At 40.3% G+C, this 23,882-nt stretch overlaps 2 protein-coding genes across 2 annotated transcripts in view; one reads left to right on the top strand and one right to left on the bottom strand.

Moving 5' to 3' along the window:
• Positions 1–66: 66 nt before the first annotated feature.
• Positions 67–8,313, bottom strand: ccng2 (cyclin G2). The gene is made up of 8 exons (XM_041959977.1): positions 8,218–8,313; positions 6,876–7,021; positions 6,522–6,659; positions 5,876–6,126; positions 5,172–5,250; positions 4,901–4,999; positions 3,336–3,535; positions 67–1,834 (listed from the first exon to the last, which is right to left on the bottom strand). The coding sequence occupies exons 2-8, from the start codon at positions 6,978–6,980 to the stop codon at positions 1,702–1,704; spliced, it is 1,005 nt and encodes a 334-aa protein (XP_041815911.1). The 5' UTR covers positions 6,981–7,021; positions 8,218–8,313; the 3' UTR covers positions 67–1,701.
• Positions 8,314–12,501: 4,188 nt separating this feature from the next.
• ccni (cyclin I) overlaps positions 12,502–23,882 on the top strand; it is a 20,455-nt gene continuing 9,074 nt past the window's right edge. Inside the window, exons 1-2 of the mRNA XM_041959756.1 lie at positions 12,502–12,731; positions 16,047–16,206. Coding sequence (XP_041815690.1) covers positions 16,093–16,206 — 114 coding nt within the window. The 5' untranslated portion in view covers positions 12,502–12,731; positions 16,047–16,092. The remainder of the gene's footprint in view (positions 12,732–16,046; positions 16,207–23,882) is intronic.

The raw sequence follows: 23,882 nt of genomic DNA, 5'->3' as shown, positions 1-23,882 counted from the left end.
ATGTCAGATGGAAGAAAAAGAGAGACAGCGGATAAAAAATAATATTTTTTATAAGATTTCTTTTTTCAGTACAGGTGACAAAAAGAATAAATAACTATTAACAGATTTTTTTGTACATCATTTACAGTTTTACATGTTTTTGTATTAACATTTTTTTTCATTTTTAGCATTTTTTAGACTTTTTTGACACTCAGTATTTTGTTCATACAACATTCTCTCAAAACACCAGACTTTTTTAAGCTACATCCTAAAATTGGCAACTTTGAAATGAAACACATCCACAACACACACTTGTTAAATGTTTTATCTGAACACTTGGTGGTGTCAGCAGGGCTTGAATCTGAAGTGAAAGACAGTGTTTTAAATCTCTCTGCCTGCAGCCTTTGAGCAAGGCACTTCACCACTGTCCTGACACCAAGAGCTCTGAACGCTCAGTGAACAGTTTCTGATGCATCAGTTTCCCTGTAGACACACACTCAAACCTCCAGTGTGCCCATTTAACACTTGAACTGAAATCAAATAACTGTGCAAATGAAACTTTTCTACAGAACATGAGAGCAGCTGTGCTCGCTAACAGTTTCCACAATACAGTTATCTCAAGAAATGACAAACAATGCTCCAGTTTCATTTGTAACCCTGTTATCCAGATAATATAGACCACTTGGTGGTGATCAAGACTTTACCCTAGAGGTCTTCATCACTGAAACAGACATGGAAACCGAAACCCAATCTGAAATACGCACTAATATAACTGGACAGAATCCAAAATGCGGTGATCCAAACAGAGCCAAGTAGAGCAAGAGGCCTGATTAAACTAAATACAGTTTGGAATTGACCCAGGCCAGGTCCCATGACCTCTAGGTCACGTAGGAGTAATTCATCTCATCATCAAGACCAACAAGCGACGGAGGCCAAAACCTGACCAGCGTATGGCTGAAACAGAATTTTAGCAAATCCCTTCGAATCCCTTATTGAATCTATTTAAGTTCACCTTTCAATACTTGTCAAGTTCAAAATAAAACTCAGAGCTTCAGTTGACATCTAAGCTTGTTTCACCAAATTAGCAAAAAGGAAGCTGCTATTTGCAGCACGAGGAAAAAAAAAAGCTGATCCTGAGACAACAGTGGGTACATCTTGCTGTCAATGTGCTTTCCTTCTCAATCTTAAACTATAAATACGAGCGTATGCGAGGGTGGAATTTATCATCTCAAGATCATGAAGTCATGATCACCACGATAACGAGCCTGCAGCTGCTCTCAGCTTCTGTGCATCAGGAAAACTCTTCCTTACCTTTGATAAAAAAACAGTCTTAAATTACTAACAGTCAAACAACATTCTAATAAATAAACACCACATTTAGCCATTTTTCTTTTTGTTGATAACCAACTTTTTCTGGTCTGACTTGACATCTCGGCATTGAATATTTTTAGCAATGTCTGCTAGCTCAGCACCATAAAACCAAATTTCGTACAACATCACTCGAATCCTAGAAATCTTGCATCCTGGAATGTGACATCTCAACATGCACCAATGTGTCTACAAACTAAAAACTACCAAGTCTACCAGGAAGAGTCTGGACTGCTCAGCTGTCAGCTGTTGTGCGATTTCCCACCAGCACCAGAGCTTATTAAACAATAAATTAAAGACATCAGGTAAAGAGGTTAGAGGAGGCGGGTGGGGACAGTGAGGCACGTGGCGGCGTCAGGCGTGGAGGTGTTGGCGGTGTTTTTGGTGACGGAGGTGCAGAGGGAAGAAGGGCCCCTCGGCGTCGCTGCCCAGAGAACTGCTGAGAGACTCTTCACCTGAACTCATCACGTCCTCACATGAATCCTCACTGTGGAGACACACACAGGGATACGCTGTCACTATACACACTCAGTGTTTATACACACAGCTGATTAAACCACTTTCAGGTAAAGTCTGGATTCTGTTTCACAACTTTTCTAATGTTTCACTCCACATTTAATACTTGTGTATGTGGTGAAAAACAACCATGGGGAAGTTGTGACAGTCAGAATTTGTGATGTTTCAAGACTAAACATGAAATATGGATAACACTTTGAATAAGAGATATGGATTAACCAGTAGTGAAAATAAGCATCACTTCGCTGTCTGAGGATTTTATTCCTGAGCTTGTTAACAATTATGACACACTGGGACAGAAGACATGACTTCAGCGAGGAAAGGACGACAACACAGATTTCAACAAACAGACTGATCTGCTGCCATCTCTCATCAGCTGATCGCGTGTTCTGACTTGTGCCAGATGAAGTGTGACTCAGCCGATTGTCAGTCTGTTACCATCTGCTGATGCTGAAATCTAACGTCATAGAGGAAGTATTCAAACAAAGGTGTGACGAGCAGCAGGGCAGTTTCTGGCTTTGGTTTGACGGCTGCTCTCTGTGTTAAATATCACCGTTTACAGAAGTCAGCTGAGAAACGTCTCCCTGTTCACTTCCTTCTCTTTCTTTTTAAAAGCTGACTTACTCCAAAGTCCCGTGTTACATAAAGGCAGGGCACCGTGGCCTCATGTGATGTCATGGAAACGTCTGTGTCAGTGGGACGTGACCAGCAACTCGTACACATCCCAGCATGCAGTGCTAGGAGATATGAGAGGCCCTGACAAGCTCAGACTGTGGAGGGCTGGTCTGTGTGTGTGACGTGTTCTTACAACACATCAGAAACTTGTGTTTTGCTGCACATCTGGTTGCATCAGAGGACGTTACGGCACACACAGCATACTGTAAAAAAAATAACCACCTCAAAAAGCAAAAGCACTCATTTCATCTACTAGTGCCTTGAACTACACTTTAAAAAAAGTTTACATTTCCACTTCCAACTGATCCAAATCAGCCTTCAAGACAGACTTTTTACAGTGTTTCGGTGTGGTGTAGCCATACATACTGAAACATGAGGTGTGTGTGGTGACACACGGGGCGTGTCTGGTTCCTTTTAAATTTAAAGGCCTCTGCTGTTGTCTGGAGTGTTTGGTATTTTCCAGCAGATTATACAGGCCATGAGCAGTCGCATGACGTCTGTCTGACGTCTGTATCAGAATGAAAAGTCAACCCAACACAAGCCACTGGTTAGTGAAGCAACTCTGAGTCTGACTGCTGAAGTTCAGTTTGAACACACAGCACTGTGCTGTGTGTTTATAGCACCAAATATCAAAAACCATGAGCAACATTAGCAGTGGATGTCTTCCATGAAGGATGTGATTCATTATTTCAGCGTTTTTTAATCCACTTATGGTACTTCTAGTATATTATAGGATCCTATTCAGGTGTGTTGTGGTGTCTGACAGTATCCTGATGAGGTGCATTTGTGGCTCTGACCTCTCGCTCTCGTCCCAGCAACCCTCGGGGATGGTGGGCAGCTCAGGGACACTGCGGTGGCTGTGCAGGTTCTGGGCAGTCCGCCTCGACACAATCCACTGCAACTTCCTGTGGTTGGGCTTGCTGCATTCAGGGGAGGCGTAGGCCGACAGACACCGAGCCACGCGCTCACTCCACAACAGGAGCTCACCGTCTGCAATCTAAAACCAGACCACACAGCAGTTCAGTTTAGCCGTTTGGCCCTCTGCCCTGTTCACTGGCTGACTGACATCATCAGTGTATGTAAAATAATCTAATTACTTAACACCTAACCGTATGTTGCGGGGTTTCTGTAAACAGAACCCTGGTATCTTTTTCCAGGTCAGGGGGTTAAGAGAAACCAGGTTAAAAGCGCTCCAGTAGGTTTGTACTGAAACCTGACCAGCGTGTGATGTAACATCTCAACATTGAAGTGTACATAAGTGTCAAGGTTTGAATGACAAAACACGCTGAAGAGTAAAAGTATCACTGTAGCAGACCTAAAATAACCCTGATCTCAAACTCAATTTTATAGTGAAAACACTTTTTTCAGATTTAGAATAAAAAATTTTTTAACAGCGGAACAGCTGAAAAGTTTCTTAAATAACTGTAGCAATACGTAAATATGGCAGGGAGGCGGAACAGAAATGTGACCAAAGGGCATATGAACACAAGATGTCCTGAGAAAAAAAACAAACATTTCCATTCAGATGATTAGGTAAAGGAGAATGGGGCTGGAAGAGCCTGATATTATCAACAGTTTAGGTGCAAACACTGGGCAGTTGTCAGAAATCTGCCTTGAAGTCATAAGCCTGCAGGTGAAACAGCTGCTTAATAAAGCTGTTTGTCATGTTAATTTCTGTCTCTGTAGTAAGGATGAGCTCAATTAGTCTACTTGTTGATTAAACGTTGTTACCCTCACTAGTCAGCTCAGAGCTACTAGTCTGTAAACATACTGTTTTATTAATGTACACATTTTAAGTTAATTATGGGTGTATTTACACCAAACCTGAGCAGAAGATAGTTGTTGGAACAGTGGAAAGACAAACCAAGAAGGGTTTGATGAGTTTTATTTCTTTTCTGTTGAGTTTGAATGAAGTGTGTTTTACGATGATAAAATGACTGTTTTTGTAAATGGAGTCTGGTGGCTTTGGCAAGAGCGACACAACGGCTGTTTCTGGTTAAACAAAAAGGATTCTACTCCTCACCAAAAAGGGATCCTTTCCATAACTTAGAAAACATTTAGAATAACAATCTGAGCCAGTCAGTGGCAAAAACAAACCATTTTAGTGGATGCACGTTGTACATCGTGGACCAGCAACAAATCCCTGATGCATGGTGCCACACATTTCAGCGACATTCAAAGTATGATTTGGTTATTGAAGGTTATTAAAACTTTAGATTTGCATTTCCTCTTTTGCTGCGAGCTGCCATTGTGAGGGCTGTTGCCTCTGTTGTAGAAAAGCCTTTCCATGACACTGTGTTTCCACAGGTGTTACATTCCCTCCCTGGATGAGCTGTTGTGTAATAAAGGCATGCATGTTTACCTTCAAGTGTCTCTGGATGTGATAGGCTATCTCCAACATGTCCTCCGACTGAACGGCTGCAATCTCCTGCCTCAGGAGAGACAAGGCTAGGACGGATGGCTGGATGGACAAATGGATAGACAGAGATAAGAAGTGAAGGGGTGAATCAGGAGAATCTCAGTGTTGTTGTAAAACTAACAGCAACATAACAAAATTAATTTCCGAACGTGTCATTAGACTTCTGAACTGCTGTCATCCTGTCTGACATTTGACCCCTGTGGTGAATTCCTACCTTTGCTTTAGAGAAGGATATCCGGCACAGACAGGCTTTGAGCTGAGCCTCCAGCTTCTCCAGGCTCAGAGTCTCCTTCCTGTTCACACAGACACAGACAGGTTCAGGGATGTTTTTAGATCAGTGATGTGCCCCAGACAGAATCAACTGCAATCAATTTAGAATCAACACCTCTCCCAGTAGGTAGAATAGAAGAGAAGCCTAAAGTAGGTAGTGACTCATCCAAAGATTTTTGAGAGCTTTGAGACTGCTAAAACTGAAAAAAAAATCCACTGTGAACTGTATGTGCTGGGTTTTGAACCAAAGTAGGGCATATAATAGCAATACACTGTGTCACGGTTATCTAAGAGGGGTGTGTTTGTGCCAGTGACAGCCGACAACAAATCTTATCAGTGCACTACGGTCAGACGTTGAGCTGCTGTGACAAACCAGAAGTAGTTTGGAGAAGATCCACCCATCAAATCATGGGAAAAACTTTGTGTTTACACACTGATCTGAACTCTGGTATTTTGTGTTGACACTCAGAGATGTGAAACAAAAGCAAAAGCAAAAAAGACTTAAATTTTCAAGATTCTACAAGTCGTTTTCATAGAAATGAATTAAGGCTAACAAATCTAAAAACTGATGATTTCAAGGACAACCGGCAGTAGGATACTTCATCGAGATATAAGTTGCTGATAATTCCCTGTAGGTGATGGCCTCACCTGTCCGTGGAGTGTGAAAGTGCAATCTGGTGGTACAAGTGCAGAAAGGTTAAGGCAGTGATGGCTTTGGACTTGAAGTTGAGCTTCTCAGCAACGATCTTCTCCATACGCCCCAGGTCGGACACAGTGAACCTGCACTGTCCGATGCGGATGAGCTCGTCGGTTGGCGTCAGGTTGCACTCCTCCTCCGTCACTTTGGCCGCCATGTGGAGGCAGCTGAGGCTGACGCAGGACAGGTGCTTTGGCTGGATCTGAGGTGGACAACGCGTGAGTAAGGCACAGTTTGAAGGGGACTTTTGGGAGCAAGAATTTCACATCACCGAGTTGAAGCCAGTTACATCGACCAATTATTAAAACTTACAGGCTGCTGTTTATTTTGGTCACTGCGTAGATTAGCAATAGAAGGAGCTAACAAAACTAATTTACACATAAATCTTGCACTTTCTTTCTTTCTATAAACATTTTAATGCACATAATGTAATATCTTGATTTCAGAATATTTTTAACTAAACCATGTCAATGTATTTGGTTGAACTTATTTGTTTCTATATCTGCTGTTAAAATGTCACTGGGGAGGAATCAGGCCTTTACAAGCCACACAAAAAGACAATGTGTCACCAGACTGTTAGCTGTGAACACTTCATACCCTCATCATGGCCAGGAATCTGTCCAGCAGGTTGACAGCCAGGACAAAGGTGTGCGTGCTGTAACCAAAGAAGCTGGTCAGACTCCACAGATCCTCCACTTTGGCATCTCTGCACTTGGCTGAGATCCGACTGTCATCCTGGACAAAAAATTGAGCTATTGATTAACCTGGTTTTACAGTCACAACACTGATTATATTACATTTGACAGAGAAGTACCAAGCAGGTCATACTCAGAATATGACATAGCATGTGTTATTATACAACTTATTTGGACTTTGTGGGCAACGTTCAGAAGATTTCCCATTTATTGACTACACTGTGGGTTAATGATCCACTTTGTCAAATGTGCTCACCTGCATTGTGGATTCGATGAGGCTCAGCCCAGTCTCTTTAGGGAGGTAGTAAGCCTCCTGCTCATAATTCACCCTCAGCTCCTTCATCAGCTTGAAGGCGTCCATGTCTCTGGCACTGGAGCAAGTGATCTCTTATTTTCACCACACTGCAGAAAGCGAAAGCACCAAGATTCAGCCACAAGACATGACCAGGCGTTCATGGCAGAGTACTGTCTGACCAGTCCACAGTATAAATGCAATCCACAAAGAACAAAAAACAAATCTTAATAAAATAGAAAAAATCCAGTCAATTTGACAACTGTTGTAATTTCATTGTTTATCAATGCTTAGTAAACCAGGGTTTCTTTCTTTAGGGGCATATTTGTTTGTATATGATCGGCCTACATTCGCTCTCAGCCCCTACAGTCTGCCTCAGTCTTAACAGGGGTCACAGCTCAGAGCCCAGCCCACTTCCCTCAGCTGGGCTCCGGTGTCAGATTTCCGCTGGTAGACGCCTTCTCTGTCCTCTTGACCGAAAAACAACAGCTTTCCCTAAGTGCGGCCTGTTCATAAACAACCTAAAATACACTAAAACATAAGCCACCCGGCTGGAAAGCCTCTATTTTATCGTTTTAGTCGATGGTAGCTGAAAAAGCTAATGTTAACCGCAGCTAGCTTAGCTAACGTTTTAAATCCTCTCTGGCAAGAGCGGGGGAGGGGCTGATTTCTTTCATTCCTTATACGTTAAAGGTCTATTATATTATACTGTACAACACGGTTAGCAACACAAAACTAGTGTTTTATAGCTTATAGCAGACTTTAAATTCATCGCACCGATTAAAATGCGCGTGTGGTGGTTTCTCTTTTTGAATATAACCGTGGTTAAAAAAAAATAAGGTCCGCTTTGAACAGCAGACGGGTCCAAGAGGTACCAACAACAGACGAGAGGAAAAACATCTCTAGCTGTAGGAAAGGAATCGTCCGTGCACACCGATTAAAAATAGTTATTTTAAAGCATAATACCACGACAAGAAAAAAGAAACAGTCGCTATGAAAGGTATTTTTCTAGTACAGAAATTGAAACTAACTAGACATACCAAACATAACATTTCATACGTTCCTGTAGGAGTGCGATGGAAAATCATTTGCAGAAGAGAAAGAGGTACACAATTTCTTTCGGAGAGTCGTTGGCTATTGTTAATTAACATATCAGCTAAATTAACGTTTAGCAACCGTTCACTTCCCTCAGCCTTTTTCTCTTCTTTCCTTTCGAGTTAGCATTGAGTGTAAGGTAAATGTAGTTCAGCAAACGCTAAAAGTATGTTCAATAGAAGTATCATTTCAACAGAATTCAAATGTTTACCTTTTACTTCAGGTTAAATCCACATAGCTCTCTCTCTTCTGCTGTAACGTACGGTCCTTTTCGTCTTCTGTAGTCTTCTCCTTTCTCTCCCTTTTCTCTCTTTTGTTGATGTTCATAACGCTCACGCCCACACGTCAACGTCACATAGCACCAACCAATCAAAGGCTAGGGTTCAAGAAACAGAAAGGCATAGAAATCACCCTCTTTCGGCCTTAACGGTACACATGAATGCCTACAACTCATGCTTTCGTATCATTTTGACTTCGTAACTTTATCGATTATTCATTTGTACTTGATATTAGTAATCAATCTTTACTCCACCGACAATGCAAGTAGAATCGAAATACAACCCGTGCATTACATGAGAGACGACCCCCCCTCTGATTGATGTTTCCATTAGCCAATCAGAAAGCCGTAGTGTTGAACGTTCAAATAGTCCGCCCAAAATGGGATGCTGTGATTGGGTCATGGCCGTGCAGAGTCCTGATGCAATCTTACCATTACGTAGTGTCTTTTATTAATTGTCTTCGACGAATTGTATGATAAATGTCAGAAAGAAACGTCTGTGAATGTTCAAAACGGTTTTCGGTCTGACTGTGAGTTTGTTGCACTGCTAACCACAGTCAAATGAGTGGCAAGAAAGTGAGTTGACAACAATCTGCTTTTTAGTTGTTACAAGGCAATTAGACATCAATATAACGGACACCCGATGTCAGAAAATAATTTATGTAGTTGTGCTTGTTGTCATAATGCCTCGGAGTGAATTATTCAAAACAGTTAATGTCGTAGTTGAAAACAAAAACGCAAATACATCTTTACCTAAGAGTTACTGAGGAGCCACCACATCCCCAAATGGACAGATCCAAATCACAGATCCCTGGGTTACATCAAGTTACAGAAAACCCCACCATGAATTTGAAAGTTTGCATAGCTCATCTGCTTATGTTAAGATTACGGGTAATTTCTGTTTTGTTTTTTTTGTTTGTTTTTTTTGTTTTTTTGTTGTTGTTTTTAACAGTACAAGTATTAAACTGGTCATATTCTCTGAAACAAACTGCCTGATCTATCACAACTGTGTCCACACTCAAAAAATAAACCCCCACCCCTATGTGCAGTAAATATGAGTTCCTTTGGTTGGGTTGGTTTTCAAATGCATTTTTTCATGTAAAGCAGAGTTGAGTTTGCTTGTAATGAAATTGATTTTTTCAGCTTCCAGCCCATTGGGACGCAGCTTGTCACTGAAGGAAACAGTTACCATAGAGATGCTCTCACCCATGGCAGTGGATGCAGGAACGTAGAGGTCCCAGAGGTCAGGCTGAGGACCTGCTTACTCAGCAAGAAGTGGGTATGACTGATGCCTATAGGTACCATGCATGCACACACACACTGTATACACCTGGGGTTCACATCTTAACAACACTGATATTATACTTAAACTGCAGTAGGCAGGATTTCCATATTGAAAATTGTTTTAAATGAGCAAAACTAGTATAAATACTCTTTTGAGAAGTAGCATTTCTCAGTGTGCTACTGATGTTTTTCTTCAGTAAACAGTCCTCAGTCAGTCAGTCCTCAAATATCAACTTTCAAAGAAAATGTTCCAGAAAATGTGATTGCCTGGTTATAAGGAAATAACCACACTGCATTTTCGTCCGGCGTAGGTTTATTTTAAACTGATGTTATAAATTGCACATTGGACCATCTTTTCTACTGTTACACTCGCTCCCCACGTCACACAACACTACCACAGTGTCACCACAAGTCGTAGTTTTACCCTGTCTTTAAAAAAATTTTCACTTCCAAATATTGTTTTTAAAATCCACATTCAATTATGTAAAAATATCTAACTATTACGAAATAACTATCACTTTTATTTCTTTAGTGCAACAATGCCATTGTTGAATATTCTTACAGCATTTTTCTTTGTGCATTTTTCCAGCCCAGATGGCCGAGTCTGCCCTGCCTCTCTTCACTCTGGACCTGACAGACCAGATATGCCAGTTACCTGGACCGTCACTTTTCATACCACATTATACCATGAAAAAAGTTCACGCCTGCAACCTGATCAGTGAATAACAAAAGCATTGAGTGCGTTGCTGATTTATGTTTGGATGTAAATGGGGGCTACTGGCCATTTCCTTTTTCAATCAAACTTTATTCATATAGCAGAAGTCATACATCAACTGCAACTCCAAGTGATGAACATAAAGAGTTAAAAAGAACAGAAGTTTTACAAAAACTAAATAAGTAAATAAGAAATAAATTAGAAAAGGAAACATTTGTAAAAGTGCAAGTCGATATACACATATGCCATATAAAGACAAGGCTAAAGAGGTGTTTGCTTTTGAAAATATCCACATTCTCTGCCCTCCTCAGGTCCTCCAGCAGGCTGTTCCACAAGCTGCGGCCATAATGGCTACAAGCAGCATCACCTTTGGTCTTAGACCGGACCCTAGGAATAATCAAGGGACAAAGACTAGAGGACCAGCAGATTTGGGCACAAAACTTAAATCGGAATCCATGATGGCAACTAGGTTTTAAATCTGGTGCCTGGGACGGAGTGCCAGTGACTTCAATTTACGGGTCAGTTCCTCTCTGTGTGCCCCTGCTCCAATGACATGTACCCCTGTTTTATCCTGGTTGAGCTGAAAGAAGTTCTGAGTCATCCAAGGCTTGATTTCTAAAATACACTTGTGGAGGGCCTCAATAGGGCTCGTGTCATCAGGAGACACAACAATATAGAGTTCAGTGTCATTTTCATTGAAAAAATTGATGTCATGCACAGGACATGGCATCAATGACACTGCCAAGGGGCAGAACACAGTATAAAGACTGAAAAGGAGAGGACCTAGGAGCCAGCCTTGTATTATGCCACAGTTCATAGCATATTTCTGACAGGAGTGTTCATCAAAGGCAACAAAAAATTCTCAACCTGGGAGGTATGACTTAAACCACTTAAGTCTGTAGATGAGAATATTGTGGTCAACTGTACAAATTCTTCACATCTAGATATGGAGAAAAGACCTCCAGAGTCTAAGGGGACAGGGTTCATCAGGCAGTCATTTGTTGAGAAGAGGATTTTTGGATTGTTCTGATTATCACTGAGCTTGGAGAAATTAGCTTGTCCAGCATTTCAGATTGCATTATTGAACTCATCTCTGGTGGGGAAGAGTCTGCCAACATGTGGGAGATTGACCATTTGGTGATCTGGTGCAGGTAGAACGACTTAGAGCTCAATTCTTTAAAGACAGTGAAGATGGTTATGGATTACAGAAAGACCCAAGCCCCACCTGCTCCCATCACCCTGTGTGGCTCCCCAGAGTACTTCCACTTCCTGGGCGCCATTATCTGGAGGAAGTCAATTGCATCCTCTGCTGTCTTGGTGAGAGAGCTGATGTTCAGCAGAGGATGTGCTTCTTGTGGCAGCTGGTAGTTAGTCAGTGAGAAAAACTGAGGGGAAACACATCCAGCACCCTGAGGCGTGCAAGTCAGACTGTGGCCGACCCCTCCCAGTCTGGACACAAACTTCTTAAGTCACTTGAATCCGGCAGGAGGCCTCTTTATCATCATTCCTCCTCTACCTGTAGCATAATACAGCACAACACTGAACACTGCACGTCTGTGTTCATCTGATAACGCCGTGTTAGTGTTGTTCCTACAACATCATAGCTGATGTTGTTCCAGGTCCATCAGTACAATTGACCAAAAAGACACTCAGGAGACCAGGCTTTGTGTCCTGGTGGAAGTTACTGTTAAATTGTTGACATATTATTTTCAGACTTAATTTACCTGTTATTTTTATTTTTATTATTATTATTTTTAATTTTCAGCTTTCTGTCGTTTGGATGGGTTTTGGGCAACAAAACAATTTGGTTAGCTTTAGGTGTGGTTTTAAGCCACGGTCTACTTGCCAAACACAGCTCCTTTACTCACTTTAATGTGAGCTAGTGCCATCTGGTTGCTGTATTTATGCTTGATTTCTCAATACAATCGTTATCATATGACAAATAAAATGAGATAATTAAACCAGTAATGCTGTTTAGACTTTAGTTGAGCCAACTGAACAACTATTGTTTTACCTGGTTAAGTCTCATGTTTAATGATACAGTACATATAAACTAATACACTGACTCAACCATTGACTACATAATCCTGTGAGCTAAGTGAACAACAACAGATAACCCTCCGGAGTGAATTGTTGGTGTCCTCCTTAGCTGAGTGTCGGCTCTTTGGCTGTTCAGCTTCTGTTTGTGGCCCTGCCTGGAGGGGCGGAGCCTGGGTCGACTCTCTTCCCCCTGTCCCCTCCTCGGAAGTAGACGTAGCTGTCTATATTCCGTTCTTTTATTTTTCTATATTTTTTACAACAACCCCTTTCCCCCAACAGTTAGCACCATGGACGCCAAGATGGACGAATAAACTCAAGAACGGGACTCCCGCTTTCACCCCTTTATTAATCCTGGAATTGAGTGGACCGGATGAAATCCAACTGTGGTTTTCTCCGCTTCGCAGGGGAGGTAAGGCTCGGGGCGCCGACTATTTACTGGATCTGAGTCAGCCATTTAAATGTCCCTAGCCTGTTTTATAGTTCGCACAGTTGTCACCATGAACACGGAGTAAAAACTCCTTTTACACAACACGGTCCGAGGGTGGTGACCGATGTTTTCAACCTGTAGTTACGTTAGACACGTACCAGTTTGTGCGCGGCGTCATGTTAGCTAGCGAGTTGCTAACGACGCCAAGCTGTGAAATATTCTCCCATCCAAGGAATAGTCGTATTCAGGGTAATAGATGAAGGAAACCCTTTGTAGTGCACCTGCTTCGGGCCGGGAGGCTCCCAAAACTATGGGGCCTCCCGCAGGTGGTTCAAGGTATTTCCCAACGAAATGAGAAGTGTTTGGAGTTTTCTCTTTAGATGGTTGCTGTTTTGAGTGCTGTAAGCAACGCTCAAAACTATCTAATGTCAGAGGCTATGTTAGTTAGGAGGCTATTATGTAACTATGCTAAATAAGGTTACGCCAAGCACAAAACTTGTTCTAAAAGAAATTGTTAAGGCTAACATGGTCTACTTGGGGTCTGCTTGAACCATGTGGGAACTGTTAACTACACTGATAAATTATAGTAAACAAACATGACCTCAGACTTTCTGTGACAGTGGCTCCAGTCAGCTTTGCATGTCGGGTTTGTTCCGTTATTAACAGGACATGAAAACAATAAAATCTATTCTATTGATTCATTTTCTACATCCTAGTGTGTCTGATTTTATATCCTAGTATTTTGAATTTTCTCATCTATTGAGACATGTTCATAGCTGAAACATTAATGTTTGACTTTGCTTTGTGCAAATTAAATAACCAACAAATTCACCATTGCCCTGCTTATGGGTTTGCAACATTGTCCAACAACCAATCCCCTCAAAGCTATTAAAAGGATAGTAACCACAATATACACAAAACCTCTGATAATTGACAAATTTATGTTTTCACACAGTATATATTGTCATACGGCCCAGTCCTATTCTCCTTCTGATTTTTTTTTTTTTATTGTGAATTACTCAGTAATTCTACACCGAAGTCCCATAAAAGAGCATAAAAAGTCCGTCCTGACACAGAAAAGCTACTCTGTGACTAACTGGGCAATTTGTAAACATATGCAACCTGTGACGAGAGGCTGCAAACAGGTACTGCTTCTTTTTTAGGGGTCACACGCTAAAAAGGCCACCTCCAGTTAATATTTTCCATGAAAACATCCTACCTTACACAGTTATTCACACACATGTTCTCAACCCCAATGTTGTATTAGCAAAAAAACATTGGTACACTGCTATACATGAGCACATTGAATGTACCTCCTATGCCCCCTTGGTCACCAAACTATACAGATTGAGAAGAATCTTTTGTAGAAACACTAATTTCCTTATTACTTTTATACATACTCAAGTAAAATAAAAACATAACATCGAAATATACAACTTCAACTACAGAGTAAGCTCAAAACATCAAGATGTAGGAGATTTTTTTTAACACTTCAGTCTTTATTATCTTTGCACATATACAAATAAAACAAAAAACATCAAAACAAACTGCAAATAGGGGGTTACAGTTCACAACTCGTAATGCGGTTACAGTACACAGTACTGTTTGCTTGTTAGAATTTGTATACAATAGTTCAGGTTATTGTTAATGAAACTGCATTATTACCCTAATTCATTTTCTGCTGAACTCATCTTCTTTTTCTGGTAGGGAATAAATCGTTTTTCTATCACAAATATTTCCTATATTATATCTAACCACTGTGTACATCAGGGTGGCGTCATATCAAGCCAGTTTCTTGTCTTTCCTGCCATTTGTAGTTTTCTTCCTTCAGCACCACTTTTGTCACATTGCCCAGTTATAAAATGTAACACATTCAATATCAAATTCACTGTATTCTAAAATGGCTCTAACTCTTGGCAGTTTTAGAAGATAGGTATATGATTTGCATCTGCTTGTCCACATATGCCTTACACATTGTTTGCTTTTTATTTTTATGTGTTATAAAAAACACTAGATTTTTCCAAATAAATTCTCACAATTTATGTGAATTTGTGGATGTCGGCAGTAATTGCATACATATATGATTCCATTCTTCCTCTGAAATTGTAATGTTCAATTCCATTTTCCACTGACATTTTTTCTTAAAATGTAGCCTAGACAGTCCATTAAACTGTGATAAAGTCTTTGTCTGTCTGTATGTACAGTACCAGCCAAAAGTTCAGACACACCTTCTCAGCCAATGTTTTTTTCTTCATTTTTCTTACTTTGTACATTGCAGATTAATACCAAAGACATCAAAACTATAAAAGAACACATATTAAGTGATGTATTAAGCAAACAAGTATGAACTAAGTAAAGTAGGCTTTCTATTTTACATTCTTTAAAGTAGCTTTGATGACATCTTAGCACACTGTTGGCCCTCTCTCAACCAGCTTCATGAGGTAGTTATCTGGAATAGGTTTCCAGCAAAGTAATTCCCAAATATGCTGAGCACTTGTTGGCTGCTTTGCTTTTACTTTGCAGGCCAATTCATCCCAAACTCCAAACCAGTCTCAATGGGGTTCAGGCCTGGTGATTGTGGAGGTCAGGTCATGTGATGCAGCACTCCATCACTCTCCTTCTTGGTCAAAGAGCCCCTACATAGCCTGGATGTGTGTTTTGGGACATTGTCCTTTTGAAAAACAGATGATGTTCCCATGAAGCAGAAACCAGATGGGATGGCATGTCACTGCAGAATGTTGTGGTAGCCATGCTGGTTAACTGTGCACACTAGCTGCCAATAGTGTGCAACGCTATCATCAAGGCAAACTGTGGTTATTTTGAAGAATCTAAAATATAAAACATGTTTTCCTCTGTTAGTTTTGATGTCTTTGGTATTAATCTACAATGTAGAAAATTATGAAAATAAAGAAATCCATTCCATTCATTTGATGAGAAGGTGTGTCCTGACTTGTGACTGGTACTGTATGTATGTCTGTCCTTCAATTTTCTTGACAACTGTTCATCCAATAGACTTCATACTTTGTGGTTGTATTGCTGAGGATACAAGGAAGTGCGGTGTCGTGTGAAGTTGTTTGAATGAGTGGTTCTGAAGAAAGCCTCAAGAAAGTAGCCTCCACCAAACATGAGTGCTTTGTACAGGAACTGCACTAGTTGATACAGAATGTTGTCTCATAAAATTACATCAACCAGCACTGCCGCACGTCAGTGTTAGTGTGACGTATAAATCAAGGTCACCAGTTTTTGCTGGATTACATATGTGAGTGGCAGTATATGATGTGCTGTGTCCATGTGCAGGTAGCTGTATCCAGTGGGGAGGTAGGCTCAACCAGGGGAGGAAAGGATGAAGTTCTTCGAACCCTGGGGACGCCAGAGGCTGTCTTTTCTTCTCGAAAAGGCCGCCTCTAGGGAAGCCAAGATGTGGAGGATCTACGTGCCAAAGAAGCCCTCCTCACTGGTGAGGATTTTCTTCTAGTTATTTCAGTTCATTAACTAATATATTGCACTGACAAAATGCATCTCAACATTGAGAAGGATCTTTTCAGGAGCTGCAGTTTGAGTTACTGATTCTACCTTTTGCGTATTTCCGTACTGTCTGACTCAGGCAGCAGTCTGAAGTAAGGTATTAACTTAAGCACTTCATAACTGACTTCCTTTAGTAGTTTGGCTCATGTTGTCCATGATATGATGTCACAGCCAGATGTTTCCTGCAGGTCTCCCAGACTGTGACATCAGAAAAGGTTTCCGTGATCAAAAACAGCAGACTTTAAAATTTCGTAGACAACCAGAGAGGAACTTATAAAGATGCCTGTTTTCTTGTGATCCAAATTTCCATCCAGAGTTATGCAATGATCTTGACGTGGCAAGATTTTTTTGCTTGTAACTATCATGAAGTAATTATTTCACAATCATGATTTGAAATTGATGAAATCAATGATTTTCACAAGAATTGATTTCATCATTCTTAAAAATGGTGCAAGAATTCCACAGGGGTGCTACTGTTGGTTATTTCATAATTTTCCTCATAGCAGAATGATTTTGTTTATTGTTAGTTAAACTGTCATGTTTCATTTTTCTGAATGTGGTCGCTGCTGAAAATTTGCAGTTGAAACATTTAAAATAGTTTCACTTGCTTTATACGTTGAGTCTTTGTAGCTTTTGTATGGCAGGAGCTGAAAATGAAGCACTGAACGAGGTTGAAGTAGCAGTTGAAGCAGAATTTCTAAAAGAAGTTGAAATTGGAGGTCAACTGCTTAAGAGATTTGGCAGATTAGCGTTGATAGGATGTTTTACAAATTATTGCAAACTGTTCGTTGAGCCTCCCCCAGTCAAGCAGGGATCACCATTTTGAATCAAGACTTCATACACAAAGTTAAAGTAATGTCATGGTGTACCTGAGATAATGAAAGTTGACTTTATGTAAGAGAACTTTATTTGTAAATTATGAGCATGACAAGTTTTTTGGATATAGCATGGCATTATTAATGCTAGACTGAGGACAACCGCGGCTCTGCTGTCTCTCTTTTGCTAACAAGCATGGTCATTAGAATTTGGCAAGCCACAAGTTTTGATCATTTCAGGCCCACTTTTTCTAAAAATATCTGTGCATGTGATTAACTCCTGATGATGATCCAAATCAGGAATATATTAAACAACACTCTTTGATACAAGACAGGCAGACAGGGAGGAAAAGACATCATTCAGCTGTTACTCTTCCTAACAAATTAGTGTTTTCTCTTTTAAATAATCCAGCTATGTAACTATCCATTTATGAAATGAAATCGCACACTTTACGATCCTCCTTGCCTCAGGAATACTCAAATACATTAATGTTTTGAAAGAGTAACGTAATTTAACGTTCAAACTTTCAAAGAAAACTTTGAGTCCCAAAATAAATGACATTACTTGAGATGGAGATTTTGTTTGCAATAAATTTGTAGTATCTTTTTGTCTTTTTCATTCTAATTCATTTTTTTAATTATTTCAGTTTATCTTAAGTTTTCTTTGTTTAATTAGATAATAATGATGTATCTTAGTTTTAAATTACCTAAATGAAGGACATTATTCCATATTATCTATCAAATCCAAATGATTGAGGGAGTTATTAAGTACATGTTAAATTATTAACGGTAATTATTTTTTTTACATGTAATATGTTCTTCAATTGAAAGAGCAGTATGGGCCTTCATTGAGCCCGTTAGCTTCGTCGCCAGGTCCAGTTGTCACTTCCTCTCTATCAGGTCATGACCCAGGTCAGCCCTGTCATTGTAGCTGTGTTGTGGTAGATTTTGTTTCCCCAGTTACATATTTTACAGAATGGCAATTGTCCTGTGACATAACAGGATTTCTTTTTGCCTCCTGGTGAAGGTGTTGTTCTCCCTGGTTTCATTGTTTCACCCACACACCCCTCCTCCCCAGTGGGAAACAAATTAGAAATAGAGGTCTGTTGCCTACTGAATGCTAATACTGGTGTCCAAATACACCTGAGAGGCACTGTAGTAGTAGTAGTCGTCGTGGTAACACAAAATCACATAAATTTGATCAGTTAAGTGTTTTTGTGGTGCATGTGTATGCATGATTAGGTTTACTACCTGGCCAAAGGTACAATATATGGCCAAAAGTGAGTGGACACCTGACTGTCACACCAATATGAGTTTGTTGGGCATTCTGTGCTAAAACCACGGGCGTTAATCTGGAGTTGGACCCTTCTTTGCGGCTATAACAGTGGCCACTCTTCTGGGTGGGCTTTCCACAAGATTTTGAAGTGTAAGAATTTAAGATCAAGCTTCAAGATGTGGAATGAAAAGGCCTGGCTTGCAATCAGCACTCTAATTCCTCCCAAGGGTGTTTAATGGGGTTGAGGTCAGAGCTCTGCGGAGGTGTTTCAAGTTCACCATGCCAGACTTGCATGCAGCTGCTCGGCCATGGAGACCCACTTCATGAAGCTCTCAGTATACAGTTGGGGTGCTGATGTTGTGCTTCAGCAATCGTGGCCCCACTTTGTGGCTGAGCTGTTGTTGCTTCTGGGCACTACCACTTCACAATAATACCAATTATGGTTGACTGGGGCAAATCTAGTAAGGCACAAATTTCACAAAATGAATTTTGGCAAAGATGGCCTCCTGTGGCAGTGCACTGAGCTATTTACTACCCATTCCAAATTCTAAATGTTCGCCTATGGAGATTTCATGGCTATGTGCTAGTTACACTCATTCCTTATGATAGCCTATTAGCATGAACGATTGCCAACTCTAAGTAATGCTACAGCCTTACATTCATACAGGACAAGGTTAAGTAAGACTTTGTGTTTAAACAGTAATTAGTTTAAGGAACAGTGTGTAGGATTTAGTGTCATTAGCAGTAAGGTTGCTGATGGTAACCAACTGAATACCTCTCGTCTCACCCCTCGCTTCCCAAGCATGTAGGACGAGGGCGTTGAACCTTTTTCCTATCAAGGACCATTTCTTCGTTTAAAACAGGCATTAAGGGCCATACTAAATTATTGAACACTTAACACTAATGTCAGATGGTAGTGAAGATGATGCTACTTGCAGCTGATTTTCTAGGTCTGGGTCAATCAGTCTTGAGCAGAACTGGGTCTTTGCAGTTTTGAAAGAGCTGCTCACAGCAGTAGTCTGTCCCGAACAGAGATGCAAACTTCAGTGCCTTCTGTCACCTCAGAATGGGAAAATCCTCAGATCACACCTAGTTTATAGAACTTGAGCAGAGGGAGGTTGTACCTAGCTCTGAGCTTGTCATTTCTTTGGAGCTCAGTGACTTTAAATTGTAGGATGTCAGACACATCAGTTGATTCCGCTGAACATATTAGTGTAGCAATTATGTTCAGTTCCTTTTGTTTACTTTTCATATCATGAAGCCTCTCACTAAATGCCTGAAGGAGTTTTTACACTCAGCAGCATATTCAAATGTCACTGCAGGCTTTTCTTCTTTTCAGGGTAGGAAAATGCACAGCTTTACCTCATTCCACGTACACTTGCTACAACTCAAATGATTTCACATTTGAAAGCAGAGAGCTGAGAAGCCACTGGAGGTTCAGCTCTTACTATCACTGAGTTTCACAACAGGTTTTCCTTCATCTCTATGAATTATTCCAGACAAGACACAATTTTTTTGGAACAATTTTACTTTGTCTGGTGCTGAAAGAGGGGTCAACTTCTTAGCTATTAGCTCGCTCACCACAAAAGTTGCCGCATTGCACTGTCTCTGTCAGAATGTGGTCTCGTGAAAGCTGCTTGTAGAAGCATTGACTCTATCCATGAGCATTTGTCCTTGCAACTCTTTCTGTTTAGTATGTTTCAAGCTTTAATGATGCTTGAGATTGGCCTTTTTTATCACTGCAAGTGCATCCCGACAAACTAACAGGCACACTGGCTTGCCTTTTACTTCATCAGAAATAATCATTTGTCCATTTCTCTTGGAAATCACAACATTCCCTTATCTTTGAAGTAGCTAAAGCAGAGCAGTATGAGATGCATCTCACTATTTCTGTTGGTGAAACTGTTGCACCTGCCTGCTCTTTGTTTCCATATTCACAGTCGATCTAAACGTGTGCTATTCAAATTAAGTGGAATTAGCAGTGGGCTAATCTCTGACTGCTAATCCAGATCTGCTGCTGCTGAGTCATTGCAGCATGTCCGTGTCTCTGCTGGATAAATCTGGCCAATGCAACACAGTACACCTCCTGTTCTGTTGTTGTCTGGCTTTGGATCCCATAGTACAGCCAGGTTAGCTAATCAGGGAAACCTCTGTTCTCCAGCCAAGAATTACTTTTGGTGATTTTTCAGTATTTATTAATTCACTGGGTCTGGATATATAGAACGATCACAAGACAAACATTTTCCTCAGTATGACCTTAAATTTAAATGAAATTAGTAAAGGGTTAATAAGGGAAATTAGCATCTTACATCCTCACATTCAAACATATCCTGGAGGAACAATACAGGAATAACCTAAACAAAGGCCAAGACCTTAAACAGCTTGAAGTGGCTCAGAAACCACTGTTTATGGGGGCCAATAAAGTCTAATGAGATACTGGACGTGATAGTGAGCTATATAGATAAACCAGACTTTATTTGAAGATTAACAAATGCCCTAATGCCCAAATTATTTAAGCCCCGGACCTACCTATTTATACTTTTGTGCTGATAATGAAGAGGCCAATAAAGGTTGTAAATTATGGCACAGACGCAGTAATGACATGTATCGGTGCCTTTGGCCAGGTTAGCAGCATGTAAACAGGTGAGGTCACAGAGGCAGTTGGTGTCCTCAGAGGCATATGAACAAAGGTAGGGTTGCTGGATAAAATACACTTCTGCAGGCCTTGGTTCCACTCATTACTTTCCTCTTTTCCAGGGGAGATCCACTCTCTTCCTCTGTAGATCAATGTTTTGCAGTGGAAAATGGGTGTGAACTTCGACGTGCAAGCCAAAAACTGCAGACTGACTGGCTATTGACATGTTTATCTCTGCTGTATGATGGGATGTTTAGATCTATCTATATTGAGTAAAAATGTTCGAAGGTTATTGTTATCAACGTAAATTTTACTATGGTCCCATTCAAGATCGTTTTATCCCCCTGCTGTAGTACCTGGTTACCTGTAGAGGAGACTTGCTGTGCTGTAGGACTCCAGAAGATTGTTGTTTGCCTTCTGAAAGGCATGATAGATTAGAGTTATTCTGACAGATATGACTAAATCCAGAGTAACCAGATTAATTTCCTGGAGTTTCTTAGTGGCTGCATGTGGAGGGCCTTAGCCTGTGCGCACTACCTATCTCTCTAAAAAACCTCCACAACAGAGACAGACCTATATCCTGCAAACCGCCAGCTGACTCAGGAGGCAGGATGTTTCCTAGGCTTTGCCCAGTTGGAGAACTGCTGAGCTCAAGTGTTTTCCGTGTCAGGCTGTGAAGCACTTTGAGGAACCTGACCAACAACATCCAATGTGAAGGAAGCAGAAAACTAAATGAAACTGCCTGTCACTACCAGGTTAGTCGTTTTTGTCTCGCAGTGGAAACATAGAGGAAGTAGGCCAGTTGTTTTTAGTTTGGGCAGCTAAGAGCTGAGAGGCTGAACAGTGTCAAGTTGCTGATTTGTTGGCTAACAGGATCAGTTGCCCTCTACCCTTTGAACCCTGCTGCTAGTCTAATGTTACACATTCCACTGCGAGAGCCTGGGATTTCAGCTCTTAGACAAATCAGGCAAAAAATAAAAACTAAGAATTGATAGGAATGTTGAAGTCTGAAATTTAGGCATTTTTTCAGTGTATCTCTGTGATTACTAAGGCAATTCACAAAGATGCGTTTTTGTTGATGTAATTTGTATATGTTTATATGTTTTCACAAGAACAAAACAAAACAAATATTGTGATGTCATATGTTCGAGCTTTCAGTTGTATTGGGAGTCATGGCAGAAGTCTTTACTGTTTGCGAGAGCTTCAAAGATTGATTGATTAATTAATTGACAGAAAATGAATCAACAGCTATTGGGGTAATCAATCATTTAAATCACATTTTAAGCAAAAATGGCAAACATTTGATGCTTCCAGTGATGTTCACGTACAAAATGAAATGATATGAAATGTTTTTGTGATAAAGGAAACAGACCATTTAAAAGTAGCCCTCACGACAGTGTTGTCTCTCCACACGGGGGGCAATATCTATGAGCAATGAACTGAAAATGTACTGATACCAACATTAGGAGCCACCACTCAACCTTATGTAGTTAATGTAGATAGTTTTTGGTTTCTAAAGCTGCTATTAAAAGCTATCCTTCAGAATAATTACAACAACCATTCATCATATTTTCCAACTTTATGATTATTATTATTATTATTGAGACAAAAAATAAAATGCTCAATTGTATCTGAGACCCAGGTCAAATAACACATGTTGACCCTTTCAGACCATCATTAGATGCAGTTTTTTCCTGGTCCTGGCCTCAGTTTAAAAATTCAGTCCAACACGCTGAGTATGCAGACTGAAAGGTTGTACATAAATCAATCTTCATACAGTATTTTTCATTTGATAGAAACATGAGAAAAGGAAATGTGAGCTCGTGAATTATTTCAGTTGTCAGATGGTTAACAAATGCAATTACTGGAATGTTTTTGGATTAGGTTTGGTCTAGTTGTCAAGCTGGTTTACGAAGATCCTGTTTGTCCTTTTGCCGGAAGTATGTCAGTTACAAAGGCCTCCCCCAGGTCCTTACTTAATATCCAAACTAGGTGATTCAGTTGGGTAAAATCCTGTGTTGTTTGGCCCTGTAGTGGAAACCAGGCCAAATATTGCCCTGAAATAGCATCGCAGCCTTAAAAAGAGAAGCTTCTCGGCACTCAGGGCCTCTTTGTATGTCCAGGCTGTTGGATCATCATCATGTATCAATAGAAATGGCACAATGTAGATGTAGACAGATTTTTGACATTAATTCAAAGGAACCTTTATTTTAATGATACAGTCCCAATTCAAAAAAAGTTGTGACACTGTAAAAGAAAACAGAATGTGATAATTTGCTAATCCTCACATATACGCAGTTGAAAACAGTACAAAGACAATATATTTAATGCTTGACCTCGTCAACTCCATTGATTTTTGTAAATATCTGCTTATTCTGAATTTGATGCAGCAGCACATTTCAAACAAGTTGGGGCAGGAGCGACAAAAGACTGTTTTCATAGTATCATGATTGGGTATGAAAGGAGCATCCTGGAAAGGCTCAGTCGTTCACAAGCAAGGATGGAGGAGGTTCACCACTTTGTGAACACATGATTGAAGAAAGGAGATTACTACATGGACTCAGGAACACTTTGTAAAACTGTGATCCGTAAAATCATTTCATTTGCAAATTATTGGAATCTGTTTTTATTATGTTTATGTTGTATATATATTGTGGGTTGTATTTTCAGGCCAATAGAATGGGTTAATGAAGGAAACAAAATACTTGTACAGAAATGGTTCTTTCGTCCACAAATGTAAAATAGGTGCCATCCCATAGGCACATACATGTAATTACATGCGCTTATCTTATTCAAAAGATAGCATATTACCTTATTACCCATTTCTAAAGTGGAGACGAAATATCTTGATATATCGAAGCATTTTGTTTCCATCATGGGAA

The sequence above is a fragment of the Chelmon rostratus genome, chromosome 19 (genome assembly GCF_017976325.1).
Source record: "Chelmon rostratus isolate fCheRos1 chromosome 19, fCheRos1.pri, whole genome shotgun sequence".
NCBI lineage: Eukaryota > Metazoa > Chordata > Actinopteri > Chaetodontiformes > Chaetodontidae > Chelmon > Chelmon rostratus.
This window is presented reverse-complemented; position numbering and strand designations above follow the sequence as displayed.

Coding starts and splice junctions, on each gene's coding strand:
- ccng2 (XM_041959977.1), bottom strand. CDS start 6,980: ATGGACGCCTTCAAGCTGATGAAGGAGCTGAGGGTGAATTATGAGCAG. Junction 5,000..5,171: donor TATCCTTCTCTAAAGCAAAG/GTAGGAATTCAC, acceptor TTGTCCATCCAG/CCATCCGTCCTAGCCTTGTC. Junction 1,835..3,335: donor TGCTGGGACGAGAGCGAGAG/GTCAGAGCCACA, acceptor GTGTCTCCACAG/TGAGGATTCATGTGAGGACG.